This window comes from Hypanus sabinus, assembly GCF_030144855.1.
Source record: "Hypanus sabinus isolate sHypSab1 chromosome X1 unlocalized genomic scaffold, sHypSab1.hap1 SUPER_X1_unloc_2, whole genome shotgun sequence".
NCBI classification, from domain to species: domain Eukaryota; kingdom Metazoa; phylum Chordata; class Chondrichthyes; order Myliobatiformes; family Dasyatidae; genus Hypanus; species Hypanus sabinus.
Window position 1 is genome coordinate 72,437 of NW_026778968.1, and position 26,319 is coordinate 98,755.

General features: G+C 39.6%; 1 protein-coding gene and 1 long non-coding RNA gene across 2 annotated transcripts in view; one reads left to right on the forward strand and one right to left on the reverse strand.

Annotated features, from left to right (window-relative positions):
• Positions 1 to 26,319, forward strand: part of LOC132385623 (uncharacterized) — a 102,329-nt gene that overhangs the window by 49,575 nt on the left and 26,435 nt on the right. The window contains exons 2-3 of the long non-coding RNA XR_009509213.1: positions 5,195 to 5,334; positions 9,865 to 10,051. This is a non-coding gene — a long non-coding RNA (uncharacterized LOC132385623). The remainder of the gene's footprint in view (positions 1 to 5,194; positions 5,335 to 9,864; positions 10,052 to 26,319) is intronic.
• LOC132385622 (complement C3-like) overlaps positions 11,367 to 26,319 on the reverse strand; it is a 300,827-nt gene continuing 285,874 nt past the window's right edge. The window contains exons 34-41 of the mRNA XM_059957796.1: positions 25,838 to 25,925; positions 25,165 to 25,254; positions 22,626 to 22,731; positions 22,097 to 22,186; positions 20,101 to 20,181; positions 18,814 to 18,897; positions 18,097 to 18,232; positions 11,367 to 15,019 (exon numbers count right to left, since the gene is read on the reverse strand). Coding sequence (XP_059813779.1) covers positions 14,878 to 15,019; positions 18,097 to 18,232; positions 18,814 to 18,897; positions 20,101 to 20,181; positions 22,097 to 22,186; positions 22,626 to 22,731; positions 25,165 to 25,254; positions 25,838 to 25,925 — 817 coding nt within the window. The 3' untranslated portion in view covers positions 11,367 to 14,877. The remainder of the gene's footprint in view (positions 15,020 to 18,096; positions 18,233 to 18,813; positions 18,898 to 20,100; positions 20,182 to 22,096; positions 22,187 to 22,625; positions 22,732 to 25,164; positions 25,255 to 25,837; positions 25,926 to 26,319) is intronic.

A 26,319-nucleotide genomic window follows, 5' to 3' on the forward strand; every position in this document is an offset into this window, starting at 1 on the left:
TCATGATGATTCTGGACACTTGGAGGTAGAAGAGCCCTGTGGATTGCTCAGAGACCAGTTTTACTGGTCCCCAATGAAATCAGAGGTCGAAGAATACTGCAAGTTGTGCATTCAATGCATACAGCAGAAGATGCTGCCTACATGGGCAGCTCCCTTGGCCCACTTGCAGAGGGCAGGGCCCCTGGACCTGGTGTGTGTGGATCTACTGTCAATAGATCCCGATGCCAGCAACACAGCAAATGTCTTAGTTAGCACACATCACTACACCAGAAATACACAGATTTTCCCTACCAAGGATCAGAGGGCATCCATGGTGGCCACAGTGTTATGGGAGAAGTATTTCATTTATTATGGCCTTTCAGGCGGATACTTTGTGATCAGAGACGAGAGTTCGAAACCATGCTCATCCATCAGTTACTGGACATGCTTGGAGTCGAGAAGTTGAGGACCACTCCCTGCCATCCGCAGGGTGATCCCCAGCCCGAGAGGTTTAATCTGACCTTGCTAGACATGCTTGGGACTTTGGAGATCAGCAAGAAGAGCAGGTGGAATCAACATATCGGACATCTGGTCCACAGTTACAACTGTACCCGAAATGAAGCTACCGGGTACTCAACATGTTACTTATGTTTGGGCACGAGGTGAGGTTGCCCATTGACTTTAGTTTTGGGACTGACAAGGACGATTTACCACTGATATGAGAAGGGAGCTGAAAAGGGCTTATGAATTAGCTGGGATCACAGCTGCCAAGCAGAATCAAGGAAATAAGAGGAGGTATGATCAAAAGAGGAAGCTCTTTCAACTCCTGTCGGGAGACTGAGTTCTGATAAGGAATTTAGGGTACCTGGGAAGCATAATTGGCTGACCGCTGGGTGGCTATGCCCTATATGGTGGAGAGTCGGATGCCAAACCTACCAATTTTCCGGGTGAAACCAAAGGATAGGAATGTGCCTGTCAAGATTCTCCATCGGAACCATCTGCTGCCCTTGGGATAAAAGGTGCAGGTTGACCCAAATCCTGACCTGAAGCCTAAGAGGGGTAAGAGGGCACTGCAGTGACATGGGCCACCTGCAGAACCAACAGCAGGAGAGGTTAAGCCAGCCCCCACTCCTGAGAGGGATACTGATTCGGAGGATGAGGACCTGGATGTATGGTATATGCCGCCTTTTGTTTACTCCCCATCGATTAAAGAAGGGTAACACCCAAGTGGTATTCACAAAGGTACTCCCCTCACCAGGGAACCCACTCCTGTGGATTAACTATGTGACATTCACGCTTTCATATTCAAATGGAATCACACTCACCCTTATGGGCTACTTAGAGAGAGAGTCCAAACATTGACCTCTTTGTCACTAGGTTTCTTCTGTTTAAAACCTCTCTCTCCTCTCTTCTCTTCCTGCAAACTTGTTCTAATTGCAGACAACTTGGGAGAGTCATTTTTCAATACTTAGGATCGATCTCAACTCACCCCTTTTTGGGCTGCTGACAGTTTAAACCAGCGACCGACTCACCGGTGTCTTTCAAAGACCGAATCCATCTTGACTCTGAAATCCTTTAGAAGTCACCGAATGTGACCACAACAAAGGGGATTGTTCTTCTGTGGTGGAATTATCAACCCAGGCAAGGGTTGGACGCACAAATAACTCTCCACCGGTCACACCTTTTCCACACTGCGAGAGCCACTGATCAATCCTTCAAAACTCACCTTTCTGTCGGCACAACAAAGCTCATCCAGTGTCCAAAACTGTGTGTCTGTGAGTCTATCATCTGACCTTCTGAACACCAGCTGTCCAAGCAGATCCTCCCTCCTCTCTCTGTAAGACACAGAAGCTGGCAGTGTCCTTGCAAAAGTGTAAGCATACTTGCAGAGAAACCATAACATCGATTATCCATCAAATAACTCCACCTCGGTCACCATGGCGACCCACAAGCTGCTCGGTGCTCTCTCTCTCCGAACTTACAAGCAGGCAGCGTCCTTGTATAAGTGTAAACACACTTTAGAGTTTGTATAAACGCCATCTCAAGGCAGGCTTGGTCCCTGTCTCTGTAACAGCTCAAACAGTGTCCAAAAGTCAATCTCATTCTACCGACGCTTTAAAGTGACAGTCCACAGAAAATAAGAACCCTAGGGGTACGTAACATCTGTAACTAAGTCCCATCACCTGCCTGCCCTTCTGACACTCTCACTGCATGCTATCTTTACTTTTTTACCATCTGTCCTATCTTGAGTCCCTTCACTCCAGTTCCCACCCCCCTGCCAAATTAGTTTAAACTTTTCCCAACAGCTCTTGCAAACCTGCCTGTGAGAGTATTGGTCCCCTCCATTCAGGTGCAACCCATCACTTTTGAACAGGTCATACCTCCCCCAGAAGAGATCCCAGTGATCCATGAACCTGAAGCCCCACACCTTGCATCAGCTTCTCAGCCACACATTTATCTGCCAAATCATCATGTTTCTACCCTCACTGGCACAGACAGCAATTCAGAAATTACTATCCGGGAGATCCTGCTTCTCAGCTTTCTGCCTAGTTCTCTCAATTCTGTTTTCAGGACCTCATTGCTTTTCCTTCCTATGTCATTGGTACCCTCCCTCTTGAGAATGCTATGAACCCAATCTCAGACTTCTCTGACCCTGGCACCTGGGAGGCAACATGCCATCCATGTGTCTCTATCTTCCCCGCACAATCTCATCTGTGCCCTTCTGACTATGGAATCTCCTGTCACCGCTGTGATCTTCTTCACCTTTCTGCTCTTCTGCTTTCTGCTCTTCTGAGCCATAGTATGAGTCTCACTGCCAGAGACCAGATCAAGGTCGCTCCCCACTTTCTGGTCATCCCCCTGAAAAGTGGTATACTTATTATTTGAGAAGAATGGACACAAATGTACTCTGCACTGGCTGTGCATTTCCCTTCTTTTGTCAGTCACCCATTTACCTGTCTCCTGCAACCTAGGAGTGACTACTTCCCTGTAGCTCCTATCTATCAGCTTTCATATGAAACATAAGTCATGAGCTGTAGTTCCAGTTCCTTAATATCTTCTCTCAGGAGCTTGGTGCACATGCAGAAGAGATTTTCTGGGAGGCTGGAGCCCACAGCTCACAGGCACTATCAAACACAGCCCTGGAACCATTCTCACTAACCTAACAGAAAAGGAATGTACAAGTAAGAACAGAAAGAGATACTTTAACCCTAGCCCTCTTTGGCATGTGGATGTGTGGCAGAGGAACTGGTGCAGGGGGCAGGGGTTCAGATTTACAGATCATTGTGATCTCTTCTGAGGAAGGTACAACCTATACAAAAGGGACAGGTATACCTGTACTTGAGGGGGACAAATATCCTTGCGGGCAGGTTTGCTAGGGTTGGTGAGTTGCAATGCAAAAGTCAGTCAAAATCAAAAAGGGTGAATACAGGAATAAATGTGTTATATTTGAATGTGCATAGTATACGGAGAAAGTAGATGAACTTGTAGCACAGTTACAGATTGGTATGTATGATGTTGTAAGCATCACTGAATCATGGCTAAAAGAAAATTATAGCTGGAAACTTAACATCCAAGGATACATATTTTATCAAAAAGGACGGACGGGTAGGCAGAGGGAGTGGCATGGCTCTATTGATAAAAATTGAAATCAAATCATTAGAAAGAGGCAACATGGGGTCAGGGGGTGAGACGGGTGATTATGGATCGAGCTAAGGGATTGTAAGGGTAAAAAGATGCTGATGGGAGTTATATTTATACCCCTAAACAGTAATAAAGATATTGTCTACAAATTACAGTAGCAGATAGAACATGCATGATGACAGATCAGCAATGGCTGGAATTTCTGGAAGCAATTCAGAAGGCACAGGATATATACATCCCAAAGAGGAAAAAGTATTCTAAAGACACATCTGTAGCTAATAAGAGAGTCAAAGCCAAAATAAAGTCAGAGAGCAAAAATTAATGGGAAGTTAGAAGTGAGAAGCTTTTACAAATGAACAGAAGGCAACTAAAAAGTAATTAAGTAAGCTAGCCAATAATATTGAAGAGGATACCAAACATTTCTACAGATACATAAAGTGTAAAAGAGTGGTGAGAGTTGATATTGCACCACACGAAAATGATGCTGGAGAGGTAGTAATGGGGAAACAAGGAAATAGTGGATGTACTGAATAAGTATTTTTCATTCGTTTTCATTGTGGAACACACTAGCAGTATGCTGGAGGTTCAAGTGCCAGTTCAAATATCTGAGCTGCATGGGAGTCCTTGTACAGAATTCTCTGAGGGTTAATTTGTTTGACAGCTGTAGCAGGATTTCAATGCCATTACCTCATCCAAAGCTAAATCTTGGGACATAGTGGACAGCAGAGCTTTGCTTCCAGATGACCTCAATGTCTTCTATGCTCACTATGTTCCCAGAACAGGGAAGAACTATCATGCACTCCAATGTCTCTCAGTGATCCTCTGGCCTCAGTATCTGAAGATTCTGTGCATGCTGCCTTCAGAGAATCAATTTAGTAAAAGCATCAGGTCCAGACAGAGTACCTAGTCCAGTACTGAAGACCTATGCTGACCATCTTGCTGGTGTATTCATGGAGATCTTCAACCTCTCGCTCTGGCAGTGCATGGTACCCACTTGCTTCAAGCAGGCTTCAATTTTACCAGTGCCCAAGAAGAGTGTGGTGACCTGTCTAAGTGACTGTTGCCCAATGGCAGTTACATCCACAGTGATGAAGTGATTTGAGAGGCTGGTGTTGAAGCATATCAGCCCCTGGCTGAATGGTGATTTGGACCTGTTCCAATTTGTCTACCTGTCAATACCTCCAGTTGAACTCTTTTTGTGTGTTTCCCCCAGCTGTCAGTCTCTGGTTTTGTATTGCCATGGGCTCCTGTCCCCGCTCCTGCTCTACTCCGGCCCCTGTATTACTGAGTACTCATCTCTCATCTGTTCCTCATTACCTGTATTGCTGCCACCTGTGTCTCATTGTGCTCCACTTATCATCTGCCTCTCTGTTTATTGCCCAGTGTATTTCAGTCCTGTGTTTTCACCTATTTGTTGCCAGATAATGTCAGTGAATTTTCCTGAGCCTGTCCAGCATTTGTATCTGTACTCTGTCTGCATATCAACTCTGCCTATTTCCTGATTCTGGATTTTAGGATTTCTCTGGACATTTTCTCTGCTTGAACTTTGATGCCGACTTTGTTTGCACCTCAGGATTTGTTACTCAAGTAATATCACTGTGCACAGTACTGGGTCTGCGATTGGATCCCTGCTCCAGCGCACTGACACCTACCGAAGTAACAAGTCTACAGCAGATGCCATCTTGTTGGCTCTGGAACATCTGGACTGCAAAGGTATGTACATCAGGATGCTTTTTATTGATTACAGTTGACATTTAACAACATCATCCCCTCAAGACTAATCAGTAAACTCTAAGACCATAATATACCCTTGTGCAACTGGATCATCACTTGTAGACTTCATTCATTTTGGATCAGCAAAAATATCTCCTCCGCCATCTCCACCAGCACAGGAGCACTGCAGGGATACATACTTAGCCCCCTGCTCTACTTATTTTACACTTATGATGGCATGGCTAAATGCAGCTCCAACACCATATACAAGTTTGCTGATGACACTTCTGTTGTGGACTGTATCAAAGGGAGTGATGAATCAACATATAGAAGGGAGATTGAAAACTTGGCTGAGTGGTGTAATAACAATAACCTCTGACTCAGTGTTAATAGGACCAAGGAACTGATTGTAGACTTCAGAAGAGGGAAACCAGATGTCCATGAGCCAGTAATCAGTGGAGGATCAGAGGTGGAGAGGGTCAGCAAATTTAAGTCACTATCTCAAGATGACCTGCCCTAACCATCAAATAAATTGCAACAAAAGCATGACAATGCCTTTGCCTCCTTAGAAGTCTGCGGAGATTCAGCATGTTGTCAGAAACCTTGGCAAACTTCTACAGATGTGCGGTGGAAAGTGTGCTGACTGGCTGCATTATGGCCTGGTATGGGGACACCAATGACTTTGAGTGAAAAATCCTACAAAAGGTAGTGGATTTGGCCTAGTACATCACAGGTAAAACCCTCTCCAACAATGAGCATATCTACATGAAACATTGTTGAAGAAAAGCAGCATCCATCATCAATGATCTTCAACACCCAGTTCATGCTCTTTCTTCGTTGCAACCATCAGGCAGAAGGTACAGTTGCCTCTAGACTTACACCACCAGGTTCAAGAACAGTTGTTATAACAATATAACTATATAACAATTACAGCACAGAAACAAGCCATCTTGGCACTTCTAGTCCGTGCCGACGCTTACACACACCTAATCCCACTGGTCCGCACTCAGCCCATAACACTCCATTCCTTTCCTGTCCATATACCTATACAATTTTACTTTAAATGATCCCTATTACTCCTCAATTATTACCCCTGAATCATCAGGCTCTTGAACAAAAGGGGATAGTTACACTCATTGAAGGACACATTTAAGGACTCGTTTTATTGATATTTCATGCTCATTATTTATTGCTATTTATTTATATCTGCATTTGCACTGTTTGTTTACAGTTTATAGTTCCTGATGTCTACAGTTACTGTTCTATAGATTTTCCAAGTATGCCTGCAGAAGAAGAATCTCAGTGTTGTATATGATGACATGTAATACTCTATTAATAAATTTTATTTTGACTTTGAGCTTTGAGGTTGAGTCTATGGTGAGGAAGGCAAATGTGATGTTCATCTTAATTTCGTGTACTAGAATATATAAGCAAGCATGTAATATTGAAGCTCCTCAAACCACCGTGTTGGCACGTGCCCTAGTGGGCAAGGCATCAAACTAGTAACCGGAAGGTCACTGGTTCAAGCCTCAACTGAGGCAGCATGTTTGTGTCCTTGAGCAAGGCACTTAACAACACATTGCTCTGCGACGACACCGGTGCCAAGCTGCATGGGTCCTAGTGCCCTTACCTTGGACAACATCAGTGGCATGGAGAGGGGAAGGCCTGCAGCTTGGGCAACTGCCGGTCTCCCATATAACCCTGCCCAGGCCTGCGCCCGGGAAACCCCAGGTGCAGATCCATGGTCTCTCGAGACCGACGGATGCCACCACCACAAACCATTTCACAGAGTATTATGAGCATTTTTGGGCCCCTTGTCTAAGAAAAGATGTGCTGACCTTGGAGCGGGTGCAAAAGAGGTTCACGAAAATGATTTTGGATTGAAAGGCATGTCATATGAAGAGTGATGGCTCTGGGCCTACACTCACTGAATTCAGAAGAATGAAGGGTGACAATTGAAATTTATTGATTGTTGAAAGGCCTTGATAGAATGAATGGGGAGAGGATGTTTCCTGTGGTGGGAGAGTCTAAGACCAGAGGACATAGCCACAGAAGACAGGAGCATCCTTTACAACAGAGATGAGGAAGGATTTCTTTAACCAGAGAGTGTTGAAGATATTGAAATCATTGCCATAGGTGGCTAAGGAGGCCAAGTCATTACAGATATTTAAAGCAGAGGTTGATAGATTCTTGATTAGTCAGGGCATTAAGAAATATGGGGAGATGTCAGAAGATTGGGGCTGAGAGGGAAAATAGATCAGCCATGATAAAATGCAGAGCAGACTTGATGGGCCAAATGTGCTAATTCTGCTTCTATGTCTTGTGGTCTCAAATTAATGCTGAGAGGAAGTATGTAAATGAGGAAAAGGTGGTTATTTACTGTGGTAAACACCAGAGATAATAGTGCATGATGACAGAGATGACAATGCTGGTGACTGTCAATTTTTTTAATTTCAGTTGTGCCAGAATGTGTCAAATATAACAATTGGAGGAAAAGTTTATCAACTATGTCAATGGCTGATGCTAGAAAATTGGCTTGATGAGATTCAAACAAGTCCTTCATGTGTATGTAATTGGGAGGCAATATTACTTTGAAGAAATTATGTGAGGAAAGAGGCTCCTAAGAAGACGGATCAAGAGTTAGATGTTTAAAGACAGAATTGAGATCTGATTTAAAGTAGGTGGTGATGATATTTGAGAAGGGAGAATGCCTAATGTTGAGGTAGCAATGACCTGAGCAGTTTTGTGACAAAATTTGAGGAAGGAGGTGAGATTTGGATGAGATAAATATAGAGAGAGCAAGAATGGAGATTGCAGTAAAAAAAACAAAGGGTGGAAGTGGCAAGTGAGGTTGATGAGGGTAGAGTAGAGGTTGTTGTCTACATGGATTTTATAGGCCATTTGACAAAGTCCTTCATGTGAGGCTAAATCAGAAGATTAAGATGCATGGGGTCAGCAGCAAATTGGCTGTTTGGACTCAGAACTGGCTTGTGCATAGAAGACAAAGGGTAATGGTTGAAATGACTTACTTGAGTTGGAGATCTGTAATGTGTGGTGTTCCACAGGATCTGTCTTGGGACCTCTGCTGTTTGTGATGCATGTAAATGACCTGAATGAAAATGTAGCTAGGTGGGTTAGTACATTTGCAGATGGTACCAAGATTGGTGGAGATGTGTATAGCTTAGAAGACTGGCAAAGAATACAATGTAACATAGATCATTTGCAGATAAGGGCAGAGAAATGGCAGATGGAGTTTAACCCATATAAATGTGAGGTGCTGCACCTTTGCATGACAAATGCAAGGAGACAATACATGTTAAGGGCAAGAACCTTGATGGTGTTGCTGAGCAGAGATATCTTGAGATCCAGGTTCATGGCTACACAGGTATAAGGTGATTAAGAAGGGTTATGAAATGTTTTCTTTTATAAGTCAAGAGGTTATGTTGTAACTTTCTAAAACTCTGGTCATCCACTTCTGGAATATTGCATACAGTTCTATTTGCCCTACTAAAGGAAGGATGTTGAGGCTTTGGAAGGGTGCTGAAGATGTTTACCTAGATGCTGCCTGGTTTCAAGGGCATGTGCTATCCTGAGAGGCTGGATAAACTTGGATTGTTTCCTCTGGAGTGGCAGAGGCTGAGGAGAGATCAAATAGAGGTTTACAAGATTATGGAAGGCATAATCTCCTCCAGAAGTCCCCAGTATCTCAGATGTTAGTATGAAGCCAACCTGATTCACTCCATGTGATATCAAGAAATGGTTGAAAGCACTGGATACTGCAAAGGCTGTGGGCCCAGACAAAATCCTGGCAATAGTTCTGAAGATTTGTGCTCCAGAACTTGCTGTGCCACCAGCCAAGCTGTTAGATTACAGCTACTACATTGGCATCTACCCAGCAATATAGAAAATTGCCCAGCTATGTTCTGTAAACAAGAAACAGGTCAAGTTCCAACCCAGCCAAATACCACTCTGTCAGCCTACTCTCAATCATCAGCAAAGTAATGAAAAGGGTCATCAGCAGTGCTATCATGCAGCACCTATTTGGCAAAAACCTGCTTATCGATGCCCAGTCTGGGTTCCATCCAGGCCACTCAGCTCAGCTCCTTGGTCCAAACATGGACCAAAGAGCTAAAAATCAGAGGTGAACTGAGAGTGATGGCCTTTGACATCAAGACAGCATTTGACTGAGTATGGCTTCAAGGTGCCCTAGCTAAAATGGAGTCAACAGTGTTAAATACCCATGAGTGTCTTGTGAGCATGATGTAATGATCTTGTGATAGTGGGGTGATGTAATTTTCCCGCCGGTTTGAGGTCATGTGATGGCCTGTTCCAACAGGTATAAAACGGGAAAGCCCTGCTGTGACGGAGGGAAGTTTTGTGTGTTGAGTCATCAGTTACTCTGTTACGCTGTGTTTGCTTTATGACACAGTTTCATTTTAAAATGGAGTTTTATTTCTGTTTTAAAGTGCGGAGATTTTTGCCAGCAGTCTCGCCAAAAGCTGCCAGACTTTGTCCATTCTATTTTTACAGTATAGTTGGAGAATGAAGACTTTACCAAAGTTCGGGAGCCTGAAGGATTAAGTGGAGTCGGTGTCGGCAGCTTTGTTAAGGATTCGACTTTATTGAGTCTTCGGTCCAGAAAAGTGACCTGCCCTCTGAGATAGCCTCTGCAAGAGCAGGAAGGCTTTGGGCAGTATTCATTGCTCAGAATAAAAAGGTCAGTTCCTTTAAGCCATTTTATTTCCTTCATCTGGAATCCTTCGGACAAGGTGTGTTTCGGCTGGGATTGGCAGATCGTCATTACTTTGAGGAATTCTTTACTTCAGGAAAGTCTCTCCTAATTGACTGTATTAAACACTTGGACATTTCTAATTTACAACTTTAAGAACTGTTCCAGTTGTCGTCTGTTTGTTAAAGTGTCAAATAACTGTTAACTTCCAGTTAAGTTAGTTGTTTGTTTATTTTTCATTTTTTTGAGCAGAGTTTAATAAATGTTTAATTGTTTATTTAAAGAAAAATCTGTCTCAATTCTATATTCATTGATGCTGGAGACCATCCGTAACAATAGGAATTAGGGGGAAAACCCTCCACTGGTTGGAATCATACCTGACGCAAAGGAAGATAGTTGTGGTGGTTGGAGATTAATCATCTCATCCTCAGGACATCAGTGCATTGTTCCTCTGGGAGGTGTTTTAGGACCAACCACTTTCAGCTGCTTCATCAATGACCTTCCTTCCTTCATGAGGTCAGAAGTGGGGATGTTTGCAGATGACTGAACAATGTTCTGCACCATTCGTGACTCACAATAAACAATAGACAATAGGTGCAGAAGTAGACCATTCAGCCCTTCGAGCCTGCATCGCCATTTTGAGATCATGGCTGATCAACTACTATCAATACCCGGTTCCTGCCTTGCCCCCATATCCCTTGATTCCCCTATCCATATGATACTTATCTAGCTCCTTCTTGAAAGCATCCAGAGAATTGGCCTCCACTACCTACCAAGGCAGTGCATTCCAGACCCCCACAACTCTCTGGGAGAAGATGTTTTTCCTTAACTCTGTCCTAAATGACCTACCCCTTATTCTCAAACCATGCCCTCTGGTACTGGACTCTCCCAGCATCTGGAACATATTTCCTGCCTCTATCTTGTCCAATCCCTTAATAATCTTATATACTTCAATCAGATACTGAAGCAGTTCATACCCAAACACAAGATCTTGGCCAAGATCTAGTCTGGTTCTGACATGCAGGATATAAGGCTCCAATATAACCATATAACCATATAACAATCACAGCATGGAAACAGGCCATCTTGGCCCTCCTAGTCCGTGCCGAACCCTTAATCTCACCTAGTCCCACCTACCCGCACTCAGCCCATAACCCTCCACTCCTTTCCTGTCCATATACCTATCCAATTTTACCTTAAATGACACAACTGAACTGGCCTCTACTACTTCTACAGGAAGCTCATTCCACACAGCTATCACTCTTTGAGTAAAGAAATACGCCCTCGTGTTTCCCTTAAACTTCTGCCCCCTAACTCTCAAATCATGTCCTCTAGTTTGAATCTCCCCTACTCTCAATGGAAACAGCCTGTTCACGTCAACTCTATCTATCCCTCTCAAAATTTTAAATACCTCGATCAAATCCCCCCTCAACCTTCTACGCTCCAATGAATAGAGACCTAACTTGTTCAACCTTTCTCTGTAACTTAATTGCTGAAACCCAGGTAACATCCTAGTAAATCGTCTCTGCACTCTCTCTAATTTATTGATATCTTTCCTATAATTCGGTGACCAGAACTGCACACAATATTCCAAATTTGGCCTTACCAATGCCTTGTACAACTTCAGCATTACATCCCAACTTCTGTACTCAATGCTTTGATTTATAAAGGCCAGCGTTCCAAAAGCCCTCTTCACCACCTATCTACATGAGACTCCACTTTCAGGGAACTATGCACAGTTATTCCTAGATCTCTCTGTTCCACTGCATTCCTCAATGCCCTACCATTTACTCTATGTTCTATTTGGATTATTCCTGCCAAAATGCAGAACCTCACACTTCTCAGCATTAAACTCCATCTGCCAACGTTCAGCCCATTCTTCTAACCGGCATAAATCTCCCTGCAAGCTTTGAAAATCCACCTCATTATCCACAACACCTCCTACCTTAGTATCATCGGCATACTTACTAATCCAATTTACCACCCCATCATCCAGATCATTTATGTATATTACAAACAACATTGGGCCCAAAACAGATCCCTGAGGCACCCCGCTAGTCACTGGCCTCAGGGGCATGGACAGGGGTGAACACTGTGCTAGGCTCCGTTTTTTATGATTTAACAAATTAGTGAAATTTTATCTAAAAAGATGCTTATAATTCCTTGTTACTGTGACACTAAGGTAAGTAAATTGGTCATTCACTAACTTAAAAGGGAGGTTATGGAACTCTGATTCTTGTGCCTCTCCATTTATTGGAAAAAATTCACTCTTGTGTAAATTAAGTTTATATCCTGAAAACAGCTAAATTTGATAAGGAGTGAGAACATGGGGGTAATGAGGTGATTGGGTTTGATATAAAAAGTAAAAGATCGTCAGCATAAAGGGAGACTTTGTGCTCAACTCTCTCCCTCCAAATCCCTGTCAGATATGCACAACTGCGGAATGCAATCGCCAGTGGCTCTATGGCCAGATCGAAATGTAACAGGCTTAAAGGACACCCGTGGCGGGTTCCGCATTTTAGATTGAAAGGTTGGGATTGCTGAGAGTTGGTCAAAACAGAGGCAGTGGGACACGAATATAACAGTTTAATCCAAGTGATGAAATTTAGTCCAAAATCAAATTTTTCTAAAACAGCAAAAAGTTAATTCCAGTCTGCATGGTTGAATGCTTTCTCTTTGTCTAAGGAGATAACACATTCAGGAATCCCAACTGAAGGTGAGTATAAGATATTTAAAAGATATGTTAAAAAAGGCATGGTGGTTTTTGACAAAACTGGCTTGGTCTTCGTAAATAATAGTGTAGGGGGTTCTCCAATCTATGGGCCAGAACTTTAGCTAAGATTTTTACATCAACATTTAATAGACAGATTGGCCTGTATGAGGAGCACTGTGTTGGATCTTTGCCTCTCTTCGCCAGGAGAATGATGTATGCCTCATTAAAAGATGCTGGCAGTTTACCTTGTTTAAATGAATCAGATAAAACCAAGGTTAGTTGAGATAAGAGCAGTGACGAAAATGATTTAAAGAATTCTACAGGGAACCCATCAGATCCTGGAGATTTACCAGACTGCAGTGATGAGATGGCTGAGGATATTTACTCTAATGATATTGGCTCATTCAGTCTCATTTTGAGATCAAGAGACAGCGTAGGGATATTTAAGCTATTTTTTAAAATTCTGGACCAAAATTGAGGATTCAGAGGTGTAAAGTCAAGAGTAAAAGTTCCTGAATGTATCATTAATTTCAGAGTGATTCGAGGTGATGCTTCTGTTTTCCATTTGAATTTTTGTGATGTGTTGTTTGGCTTTGAAGCCTTTTAATTTGTTGGCTAAAAATTTACCAGATTTGTCACCATGAATACAGAACCGGCTCTTGGTCTTCAAGATTTGGCATTGAATTGGGTGAGTGGAAATAAGGTCAAATTTAGTTTGGAGTTCTAGTTGTTTTTTGTACAGCTCTGGAGTTTTAATTTGAGCATATTGTTGGTCTAGTTCTTTGATTTGATTGGCCAGGTCAAGTCATTCTTCATATTTCTTTCTTTTCATATTCATAGTGTAGGAAATTATTTGACCCCTGAGGTATGCTTTCAAAGCATCCCAAACAAATCTGCTAGTTTTTAAAGCAATTATGTTCAACTTGTTCTGCACATGAACTCTACTTTTGTGACTACAACCACTGCTAGTTATTTTACTGATCCAATAGACTCCTATGTAATATTTCACTTTGCCCAGATATGTCTTTGATAAATATTGTGGATTCTGATTTAAGCTGTTCTTGATGATTTTGAATATTAGTCCTGTCTGCTTACTATCCACAGCTAGAAGTTATTTAAACCATTAACGACCACTAGGGATTCAATACCCTGAATTGTGGATATATATATTTTTATGAGTGCAAAGCCTACTTTGGAATTATTTGATTAGAATTAGTTCACAGAACAGACATAAATGGGGAATTTAAATTCAAGTAACTGAGTGTTTGTGGAATAAAAATTAATGTGAGTATATTAATAATTTATTCACTAGATTGTCAATGGGATCTATTTGGTTCATTAATACCCTTCTGAGAAGTTAATTTACCATTCAGCTACATCCTAAAAGCAAATGTAAATACACATTGTCAGAACTTATTGTCTCTGCATTGACAGCTCAGCTTTGCTTAACTGGCCTCTCCTGCACAACAGCATGGTGATTCGTATTCATTCCCTTAGAATCTCCATCCTATGACAGATATCCTGCAGAGTGTTTAAACAATTCATTTTTCCATCTAGTTGCACTGGCCTGCTATATCTAAATACTTAGTAATATAGTTGACTATTACCCACCTTTTGACATAGATTGTGCAGCATAAAAGTCAATTAAGAAATGCAATGAACAAAAGGAAATAGGCTTAAATTCATGCAGACCTATTTGAGAATACCAAAAGTTGTGTTTGGTGAGATAAATCCTTTAATAGCATATTCTTAACAAATTATCTCTTGCTATAAAAGTTTGCAAACATAAATTTTGCACAATACAACTATAGCAACACTGTAATTATTAGACAATTGAACTTGAACACCATGTTAAATGCATAATTATCTTTACAGTAAGGCCAACTAGTCATTAGTATTCTATTATGACAGAAGTTGGAATTAACTTTCAAAAAGATACACTTAAACTAACTTGCATTCAATACCATACTGCTCTTGATCATTCCTTCAAATTTTTGCAGTGAAAAAGACTAACTTTGAATTTTACAAATTTGATAATGAAGCTTTCATTGGGAATTGTTGTACACTTGTCTTTATCCACTTATTTCTATCTGTACTGTAATTAAATCGAACACCCGTGAAACCGAAGGTTTTCAGAAAATAATTCTAGATCTTGACAGAGTTGTCTGTACTTTCGCTCTTGGCATTCTGCATCATTTGGCCACTTTTCCATCCAAGTGCTTTCACTAAACAGGTAGTTAGTTCTGAAATTTTGAAACTTAGTCATTATGAGGAAGAACAAACACGAGAACTGATTACGAGCATTTTCTAAATGACAATAGACAATAGGTGCAGAAGTAGACCATTCGGCCCTTCGAGCCTGCACTGCCATTTTGAGATCATGGATGATCAACTACTATCAATACCCGGTTCCTGCCTTGTCCCCATATCCCTTGATTCCCCTATCCATAAGATACCTATCTAGCTCCTTCTTGAAAGCATCCAGAGAATTGGCCTCCACCTTCCGAGGCAGTGCATTCCAGACCCCCACAACTCTCTGGGAGAAGAAATTTTTCCTTAACTCTGTCCTAAATGACCTACCCCTTATTCTCAAACCATGCCCTCTGGTACTGGACTCTCCCAGCATCTGGAACATATTTCCTGCCTCTATCTTGTCCAATCCCTTAATAATCTTATATGTTTCAATCAGATCCCCTCTCAATCTCCTTAATTCCAGCGTGTACAAGCCCAGTCTCTCTAACCTCTCTGCGTAAGACAGTCCAGACATCCCAGGAATTAACCTCGTGAATCTACGCTGCACTTCCTCTACAGCCAGGATGTCCTTCCTTAACCCTGGAGACCTAAACTGTACACAATACTCCAGGTGTGGTCTCACCGGGACTCTGTACAAATGCAAGAGGATTTCCTTGCTCTTGTACTCAATTCCCTTTGTAATAAAGACCAACGTTCCATTAGCCTTCTTCACTGCCTGCTGCACTTGCTCATTCACCTTCAGTGACTGATGAACATTGATAAAATGTCCATTGGTTTTTCAAAATTAGTAAAATTAAGAATGCAGATACACCCCCTCTATAGTGAATTTTGAACCCACTACAGAAGAGAGTCGATAAAGTGGTAGGGTGGAGTCTGGGACATTCTCAAACAGGGAACATAACTATACAATTGAGTGGAAGCTTTAAAAAACCACTAAATTGTTTGAGAGATTACATTAACAGAGAGATGAAGTCACAGATCTAAAATAGGCATTTGCCATTCAGGAACAAGATATAAAGAATGTTTCCAGAAGACTGGGAAATGTAAATGTTACTCCACTGTTCAAGAAGGGAGAGAGGCAGAACTAAAGAAACTATATGCCAGTTAGTCTGACTTTAGTGGTTGGGAAGATGTTGGAGTCAATTATCAAGGATGAGGTCTCGGGGTATTTGTTGGCACAAGATGAAACTGGCATGATAAAACATGGTTTCCTCAAAGGAAAATTTTCCTGACAAATCTGTTGGAATTCTTTGAAGAAACAACAAGCAGGATAGACAAAGGAGAATCAGTTGAAGTGGTGTACTTTGATTTTCAGAAGATCTTTGACAAGGTTCCACAGATGAGGCTGCTAAACAAGCAATAGGTCCATGGTACTACAGGAAAAATTCTAGCAGGGAGAAAGCTGTGGTTGATTGGCAGGAGGCAAAGAATGGGAATAAACGGAGGCTGTTTTGGTTGGCTACCGGTGACTAGTAGTGTTCCACGTGTGTCTGTGTAGGGACCGATTCTTTCTACATAATATGTCAATGACTTGAATGATGGAATTGATGGGTTTGTTGCAAAGTTTGCAGAAGATATGAAGATAGGTGGAGGGCAGGTAGTTTTGAGGAAGTAGAGAGGCTACTTGGACAGTAAGAGAATGGCAAAAATGGCAGATGGAATACAATGTCATGAAGTGTATGGTAATGAACTTTGGTAGAAGAAATGAAAGGGTTGACTATTTTCTAAATGGAGAGAAAATACAAAAAATAATTAGGCACAAAGGGATGAGTCCTTGTGCAGGATTCTCTAAAGGTTAATTTGCAGTGTGAGTCAATGGTAAGGAAGGCAAATGCAATGTTGGCATTCATTTCAAGAGGATTAGAATATAAAAGCAAATATAATTTTGAGACTTTATATTGTACTGGTGAGGTCTCACTTAGTATAGTAAGCAGCTTTGGGCCCTTTATCCTAGAAAGGATGTGCTGAAACTGGGGATGGTTCAACTGAGGTTCACGAAAATGATTCCAGGAATGAATGGTCTGTCATGTGAAGAGTGTTTGATAGCTCTGGGTCTGTATGCATTAGAATTCAGAAGAATGAGGGGTGACCTCATTGAAACCTTCAAATAATCAAAGGGCTTGATAGAGTGGATATGGAGAGGCTGTTTCCTATGTTGGGAGAGTCTAAAACCAGAGGACACAGACTCAGAATAGTGGGGCATCCTTTTAGAATGGAGATGAGGAGGAATTTCTTTAGCCAGATAGTAGTGAATCTGTGGAATTCCTTGCCACAAGCAGCTGTAGAGACCAAGTCTTTATGTATATTTAAGGCAGAGGCTGACAGATTCTTGATTGGTCAGAGCATGAAGGGATATGAGAAGGCAGGAAATTGGGGATGAGGGAAAAATTGGATCAGCCATGATAAAATGGCAGAGCAGACTCGATGGGCCAAATGACCTAATTCTGCCCCTATAGCTTATGGTATTATAGTCTAAATATCTTCATCTAATGTTAAAAATCCCTCGATAGAATTCATAAGCCAGGGATCTATGGCTGCATATATTCATGGTGCTGTTGAAATGCTTTTAGATGTCAAGTAACTCCTGGAATATGAGGTTATTGCAGGTAAGTAATGTGGAGATAAAATTTTATTTTTAATGACTGAGCTGATGTGAGGGATTGAAAACCATACTCCTTGTTTTATTTACTTTGTTATTAGGTAGGAGCCTAGGGACTTCCCAGGGATCGTGACACAAATAATCAGTTCATTACCAATTAGAGCTCAACAAAATTATGTTACGTCAAAATTTAGCACTGACTTCCTTCCTATGTTTGGAAATTGTGAAGATGTCCTGGGTATGTAAAACATCCGGCATATATGCATTTTCCTTCTGTTCCGTGTGTCAATTGTATAAATTATCATACTGGGACTTAATCCTATACTAAACTGTCTGAATTTGTTTTGAGATTACAGTTTCAGCTTTAACATTAGTTTCTCATGAATTTCTCATAAATCACAAATTTTATTTGTGTGAAAAGTTTGAGAATGAATAAAGATCAACTGCGATTCAGAATTTTCACCTTACCTGTTCTCCACCTTCCACTGATCTGAGCTCTGTCCCATTATTAGATAATCTTTGTTCAATTCCACGTGAAATTTACCATCACAGTTGACATGTGTGATTAGTTTACGCAATTTATCTTCCCCAACTGAATCACTTCCTGAAATGATAATTAGCAGTGTTAGATGATCCTATTCACCATTGTTTCATGATGTCAAATTTTTTTGGCAACATCCTAAATTGTGGCTGACAATCTTGATGCTCAATATATAATGATAAAATTACATTGGAGTAGCAGAGCGTTCAATAAGGGTAGAAACAGGATGGCAAATTAATGTGTGGTGCAGGGGGCAGGCCTTCAGGTTCTTGGATAATTGAGATCTCTTCTGGGGGCAAAGATAACCTGTACCAAAGGGACGGTTTGCACCTGAACCTGAAGGGGACCAATATTCACATGGGCTGGTATGTTAGAGCTGTTGGGGAGGATTTCCATAGCTGCTACCTGGCCTACTGAGATTCTTCAGCATTTTGTGTGTGTTGCTCGGATTTCCAGCAGCTGCAGATTTTCTTTTGTTTGTAATTTGTGTGACATGTGGTCAGGGTCTTGGACTATGAGTTTTTTTGCATGACAATATTTTGAATGATTTGCATCTTGGTCCATGTGTGATTGTTAAATTTGATTTCATTTGATGTGTCTTCCCTGTGTGCTGTTCATCATGCAAAAGTATAAAAATTACTCACCCTCTTTGATCATTTTCTGAATTTGCATTTTGTAGAAAATATAATTGTCTCTCTGTTCCTTACCAAGGAATTTCACTTTGTAAACTAGAGAGAGAAAGAAACAAAAGCAATGCCATGGAAATTGAATTATGCTAATTTTAGCACAAGGAAACATTTGAATGGTTGCAAAGTAAGAGCTGAAATTGGCTAAATCAAATGTGAAATAGTATTAGAGTGATTTATATAACCTGGAACGTACTCTACTATTGTATCCTTATGATTCCTGGTGGAACATTGCCCGATTCTGAACATCTCGAGCTGCTCTACAGTGAACTTGGACACTTCTAATTGCTATCACAGAGTGGAAAGCCAAAAGAAAAACATTTCTGACATCTATTTAAAAAGACATAGGAGTCCTCGACAGTACAATACATATTAGGAAGGAGACCAAGACGCAAACAAGGCCCATCATAAAACTATGGCCTGAGCACATACTGTAGCTTCTGTGAAGTGTGAACCCCCAAATGATGGGGCAATATTGAATGAAATTTCATTGTTTCTTAGGATATGTGATTGTGATTTCCATTCGATTGTTTGCACTCAAAAGAGGGAGATTTTCCAAAACATACATTTTACAAAAAAGTCTTAATTTTTTTTATGCTAAGAGTACAGAAATTTTGTAGCATGCCATTAAATGAAGTTCAACATTGATTCATTCATTGATGCATTTTGTCCTGTGTAGGTTGACTTTGACAGCAAGATGCAAGGGCATTTTATGTGTCACCTAGACTCTTCTGGCTGGTGTGAATATACTGTGCAATTTTTGGTGGCTGCTTTAGACAACTCCCCTTTTCTCTCTACTTCAAAGGTCATTAAGTTATATACACATAAATGGATAAACAAGCCATATATGGAGAACATCATATGGTAGCTTTTCTCTTCCTCCTACTTTCCGGATCAGAATAGTAGATTAGTAGACTAAGGCTTTACTGAAACAGATGAGTTTTACTACAATACAGTACAATACAATACAGTTTTAACAGCTACAATTACTAATACTAATTTTTTAATGTCAATTGTATTTAATTTCACATCTGCATTGATAGGATTTGAATACATAATTTAGATCAATATTCCAATACTTTGTACAGCCAACCGAATCCTTTAACTTCACCAAAATGCTGGTAGAAATCAAGTGTTAATCCACACAATGATCAAACATGATTAAATATAAAATAATGAAAGATGTGTAACATTGTGGGATTACTCAGATAATGTGTAATATAGTATGAATAGGAATATATTTACTGTAATCAGTTTCTGGGGCACATGACATGTCATCACGTTTATCAGGGTCTTCTTTCTCTGTCTTTATGGAAATGCAGCTTCCTACACACAAAAGAAAGGAGAATTGAATTTCTGAAATAACTCTATCCATCATTTAAAATTCTTAAAGACAAAGGTGGAATGCTCCATTTTCAATCCTCCATTGCTCAAAAGATCTTTGACATTATAATGTACAACATTCCTTCCCTAGAGATTTTATCAACCATTTAGTTTCACATGGATATAATCTACAGTGAGTCAGAATTCTGTCAAGACAAAAAGTAGATATTTTGGGTCCATCATCATTCAGGAATTCTGAAATGTTAACTCTGTTTTCCTCTCCACGGAAGTTTCTTAACCTATTTGGTTTTTATTTCAGAGTTCCAGCATCAGATTTCCTTCTTATTTTCAAGTTGATGTGTTAATTCAGTATAATTGACTCCCACTTTATTTTACTAAAAATTGAATTGTTAAGTTTAATTTAACTTGTCCATCTGTCAGAATCAAGTCTGAACCCACGTTATTTATCCCGGCCTTCAGACTTGTTTAGTAACAGCAACAGTACACTAGCATAGATTAGATTAGCCTGAATTCAAATACTAATCTTTTCTTTAACTGTGAATTAGTACTGTTTGTTAAATCAAATATTTATTCTCTTCTCCTTTAACACTTTTTGAAATATCTGATTGATTTGATCTCCTTTACTAGTTTATTTTATTCAATGTACGATCATTATTACTATACTTATTTCTTCCTTGAATGTGTTATTCCTTAATATTTTTCTAGTAGAGCATTTCGTAGAAGCTTTTGAAACATTTTGTTTTAATTTGGGGATATGATTCAACTGCAAACCAAAATGATTGACAGGTAACAGTTCTGTAATGAATCACCCACCAGATGTTGCAATTTTAAGTGCTCAGTTTGTCTTGGACTTTGAATCAGATGGAGGGCAATGTCTTTGTGTCTGTCACACCACTGAACCCACAATGAACATTGAATTGTTGAGCCTTAAATCCTCTAGACGTAAAATAATCTTTACAGAAGGAACAATCATCGATGAGACTGGATGTTACCATTAAATTTAGTCACACAAAATTATTTAGAACTGAGGTCTGAATATTAGGGTAGTAACGCAGTACTATATATATATATATATATATATATATATCTCCAATATATTGACAGTATTCAATGCAATTCATTCCATGATGTTGGTTATCCAACCAAAAGAATTTTGGTGGTTTGATTTTTACTAAACATCCATGAATTTTTCAAACCTCATGAGGTTTGTTTTTCAGATTTCACTGATATTACCTCATATAACTGAAACTAATGTGCAAGCATGGATATTGGTATCCTGCTATCATGGAGATGAAGAGTGAATCATTTTGGACAAGCTGATCAAAAGCTGGTGAAAATGTCCCCATTGATTTGAAAGGCAGTCAATGATTAAGGTAGATGATTTGATAATTTTTATTTATTTGAATTTCAGTTATTTGGATTTTCAGGTTTCTAAATAATTGAAGTTTTAAAAAATTGTTTCCTAGTTTTTGAATTTTTTAGAAATGTTCAATTTTTGATAGCTCTGGCAAATGCAGGATGTGGATGAGCCAAATGATTTGCATAATAATCAGAATCAGGTTTATTATCACTGGCATGTGACAAGAAATTTGTTAATTTAGCAGCAGCAGTTCAATGCAATGCATAATCTAGCAGAGAGAGAAAAATAATAACAATAATAAAATAAAACATAATAATAAAGTTATTTTATTTACATCTGACACTTTTTCAGCCACAGAAATTTACTGAAAATAGATGGAGCTGCCTTTCACCAAGCACGCGCTGCAACAATTGTACAAAGTACTTTTCTGTTTTCTTTAGAGTGCACCTGGTTTATTGGGTCAGAATTTGAGATTAGCATTGAGATGAGGGAATAGGATGGTGCGTCAGTATGGGGGGGGGGGGGGGTGTATCTTACCTTCAGCACATTTGCACACATCACCTTGACAGATTTTACTAAGCATACTGCTGTTTCCAGGGACATTGTAGAATCTAGTACAACTCTTTGCTATAGACAGAGGAAAAATGGTGTGAATATGACAAAATTTAAGCAGTTAATTAGAACATTAATACCCGACTTCTTAAAATGCTTTATGTCTGGCAGTAGCTCAAACTGCTATGTATAGAAGTACAGTTTTCATTATCAAAATAAAACAAATTGAAATGAACTAATATTAGGAACAAATCAATTGAAATCCTTTACAGTTAACTTTTACTGAAAATTTACCAACAGCTTTCAATGGTCAAATTAATAAGTGTATAGTGCGTTGTTTTGGAATTTTATCATTAATCTGTAATTCATTTGATTAATCTGTTTTAAGGCAATGTGACATTTTTTCCAAATAGAAGGTATTTATATACTTAAAACAATCATTAACAAATTTCATTACATAATTTCATTACAAAAATTTAAACTCAATTAATAAGGCACCCATCTAAATGCTCACTTGTATCATAGTATTCATAGATCTTGACAGAGGCAGGTTGAATTAGTCCAACTTTGTAGAATTGGTGTACTTTAAATGCAACACAAGTGTCTTCAAAGTTTGATACCTGTTTTAGATAAAAAGCCACAGTGTATGTATCAGAGTATAATTGCTCAGTTCCAGACTCATCTTCCTCTTTCCTTTCCAGTCCTGAGGAAGGTCTAGGCCCAAAACGTCGACTGTTAATTTGTTTCCACAGACACTGCCTAACCTGAATTTATCACTGTTGCTATTGTTCTAAATTCCAGAAGGGAATTCCACAAGGGACGTCATTACCATCATTTCAAGCATAGTTACTAATAAGTAATGAAGGAATAGCCACAACACATAAATTAAAACAGTATATGTGAATTTAATGAAACGAGGATAGTATTATTGATAGCATTGCTCTCCAATAATGGTTGTTTAATAAACTGGTTATTTCAGAAACATTTAAAACAAATTAAACTTGCACCATAATGATATACGAAACATTGAGTAACTCAAGCTGGCTAAATTTTAAATATGAAATTATTAATAAGAAAGACTTATTATCATTTTAGAAAGTTAAAACTCATGAGCACAACATTATCTAATATAGTTTACCTCTTCTGGACTGAGTATGAACTTACCAAAAGCCAATGAGATTGTTACTTTCTCCTGCTTGTATTGTATGTGATTTTCAATAAACCCGATCTAGTGTTTACAAGTTATCACATTGTCTAAATTATTCACTTCTTGAACCAACTTATGGCATTACTCAAAGGTAATTATGCAGGAACAGTTAAGCAAGGTTTTAATTAATATCAGATTTTGAGCTATTGAAAAGACATAGCTTCTTATAATGATCCTGCTGTTCCCAGTTGAACCTCCTCCAAACACATAATCTGTTTATTAATAATTAATTTTCCTTAAATCTGTTATTTGGCCTCCCCTGTTGTTTCCTCTACCCCTCCCCCCATTTCCCCTTAAAACCTGTTTACACTGTAATGTTACCTACTTCCAAGGAAAGGGCTTCGCTCTGAAAGGCCGTCCCTTATTTTTTCTGCAACTTCTGTCCAACCTATTGTGTTTCACCAGAAGTTCCTACATTTCATATTTGCAGCACTTTGTTTTTGCACTGTGGATTCTTCTCTGACTTCAAAGACAGAGTCTCAGGATGAAAAACGACTAGCTTCCACTCTGGTTATGGACTTGGAGATGATTTACAAAGCCAAAGCATGACACACAGAAACCTCAAAGCAGGGACATGGTGTATCCTGTGATGTAGTGTATTTCTTCTGCAATTCACACAGATTTGTTATACTCTCCCATATATTCCTTTTCTGCTTTAAGTGGCCATGGTCCGTAATTCCCAAGAGAAATTGCCAAGAGACATTGCCTATTCACCATGGAAGCTTTGAGAAAATAACTGCTTTTTTTGTATTCCTCTGTCCACATAGTGATGTCCTTGTATGACACAAATTGGAATAGAGTAACTGGTTCATGTTTTTGCATCTAGTGTCATGCATGTCAATGATGTGGCCTACCAATTGGAATAGAAGGACTGATGTCCATGTGACAACATGGCTTGTTAATATATGCAGTAAATCTGGAAGAGTATGTGCAGGAAACAACAGCAGTATCTTTCCAGTTTCTTGTAGAGCCTGCTGTAGAATCCAGTAGAGGATGGTGGAGATCATACTCTCAGCATGGCATTTGTACTCTTTATCTTAGAACATTTTCATGCAATCATCCATCCATTTCTATGGAAAGGATAAACTCCAAGGGATGGAGTTCAGCTAATGTACATTGTTTTGAATTAATTAATTTAAATTTTACCAAATATTTTAAGTTACTTAGGACTTTTAGTGTTGTTTTAATCTTTTTGATATTTTTTATACCATATGATTGATTTTAGTTTTTTCCTAAACATTTAAATATAAAAGAGAAGCATACCAGCGTCTTGTTTTGCAACAATTTTAGCTTTGAAGGTATGGTCATTATGGAGCCCTTAACACATTTCTGGGGTTAAGCTTGTCATTTATTGTGAGAAGGCACTGGGTTTTGTTTGGCTTCAGTGGATAACATTTCATCTATCACCTCCAAGTCAGAAACTGCAGGTTCATGTCCTATGCTAAAAACTCGAATACTAAACCTTCTGTGCAGTTCTGAGGGAGTACTGTCCTGTTGGAAGTGTTCTTTGTCAGACAAGGTATTAAATTTGGCTACAAATGTCCTCTTGGAACAACTTTTGAAGAAGAGCTTGAAGCTTTCTCCTAATTTTGAGCAAAGTTTTCTCCTCAACCCAACAACATGTAAATCCAACATCTGATCAAGGGTCTCGGCCCGAAACGTCGACAGCACTTCTCCCTATAGATGCTGCCTGGCCTGCTGTGTTCTACCAGCATTTTGTGTGTGTTATCTGATCATAATCTCCGGTGCACATGTTTAAACCTTTTAAATACAAAATGGGGGTCAACAGACTATTACATTTTTTGGTATATCTTTCTATAATTGCAAAATATAAGAATCTTCTTACCGAATCTAAATAAATGATCAGCGATCCTCTGGTGGATAATGTTTTGTCCATTTCATATCTTGATATATAATTCTCAATTCCATTTTTAAGCTAGAAACAGTAGAATAATTTTAATGATGCATGCTTTGTAAAGTCAATCAGTAAAGAAATGCAAATTAAGCAAGTCAAAAGTCTTGGACCCATTTGGTGGCAGGCTTATACAAGTAGATTTCAGGGTAAAGCTGGACAAAAGGTCTGAAGGAGGGGAACACTAGCAGGTTGGATTGGTGAGAGAGTGGTGGTGGCATTGAAGGGTAAGAAAGGTACAGAAGCATAGTGTGGTGAAAGTCAGGGGAAGAAAGATGGTAGCCTGCTAGTGGATAAATATATTCCTGTTCATTTTGCTTCACAGGTTCTGAATACCTCTTCTACATTAACACATCACTGGTATATTCTCTCTTGACCTTACCTGATTTAAATAGAGATGATAAAGTTCAATTGAGCTATGAGGGCTACTCTAGTATTTTTATAAACATTTGATTCTCTTTGCTAGTTAGTGGTTGTAGCCCATGCAGAAGGTCTCAAAACCAACAGAATATATGCTCCACCTATCTCTTCTATAACTTTAGTTGGAAACATGAATATTTCTACTAAATAAATTCAAGTTGTTCTTAATGAATAAAACATGACATACTTGACCAAGATCATTGGTATCTGGAGAGAATCCAGTCAACATGGAGATATCTAAAATGACCATTGAGGATTCTTTATTGTCATTATAGCTGTAAAGGGGAAAGTAAAATAGATTAGACCATAGCAGATCTTTTGGAGCATAACTGAAACAAAAGAGGAGAGCAAAGTGAGGTTACTTCTGATGAGGACTATGAGTGTTCTCCCAATGATGAATAATCAGCGACACCTCTCAACCATCTCTGCATGAAACCCCATTAGTGAGAGGATCACCACTTTACAAGCTGGAAACAATAGTATGCTGATGGCTTGAAATAATGAGCTTCATTCAGCTCTGTCCATTCTGTGGGGTCATTCACTTTTGAAAGAGAGGAAGACATATTTTGTGTGATACAAATTTCTTTGCACAGTATGTGTCAAGCCTCATTCCTGAAGAAGACCACTGAAGCAGGGTCCTTCCAAGTGGGCTCAGCAGGTTTTGTAGCC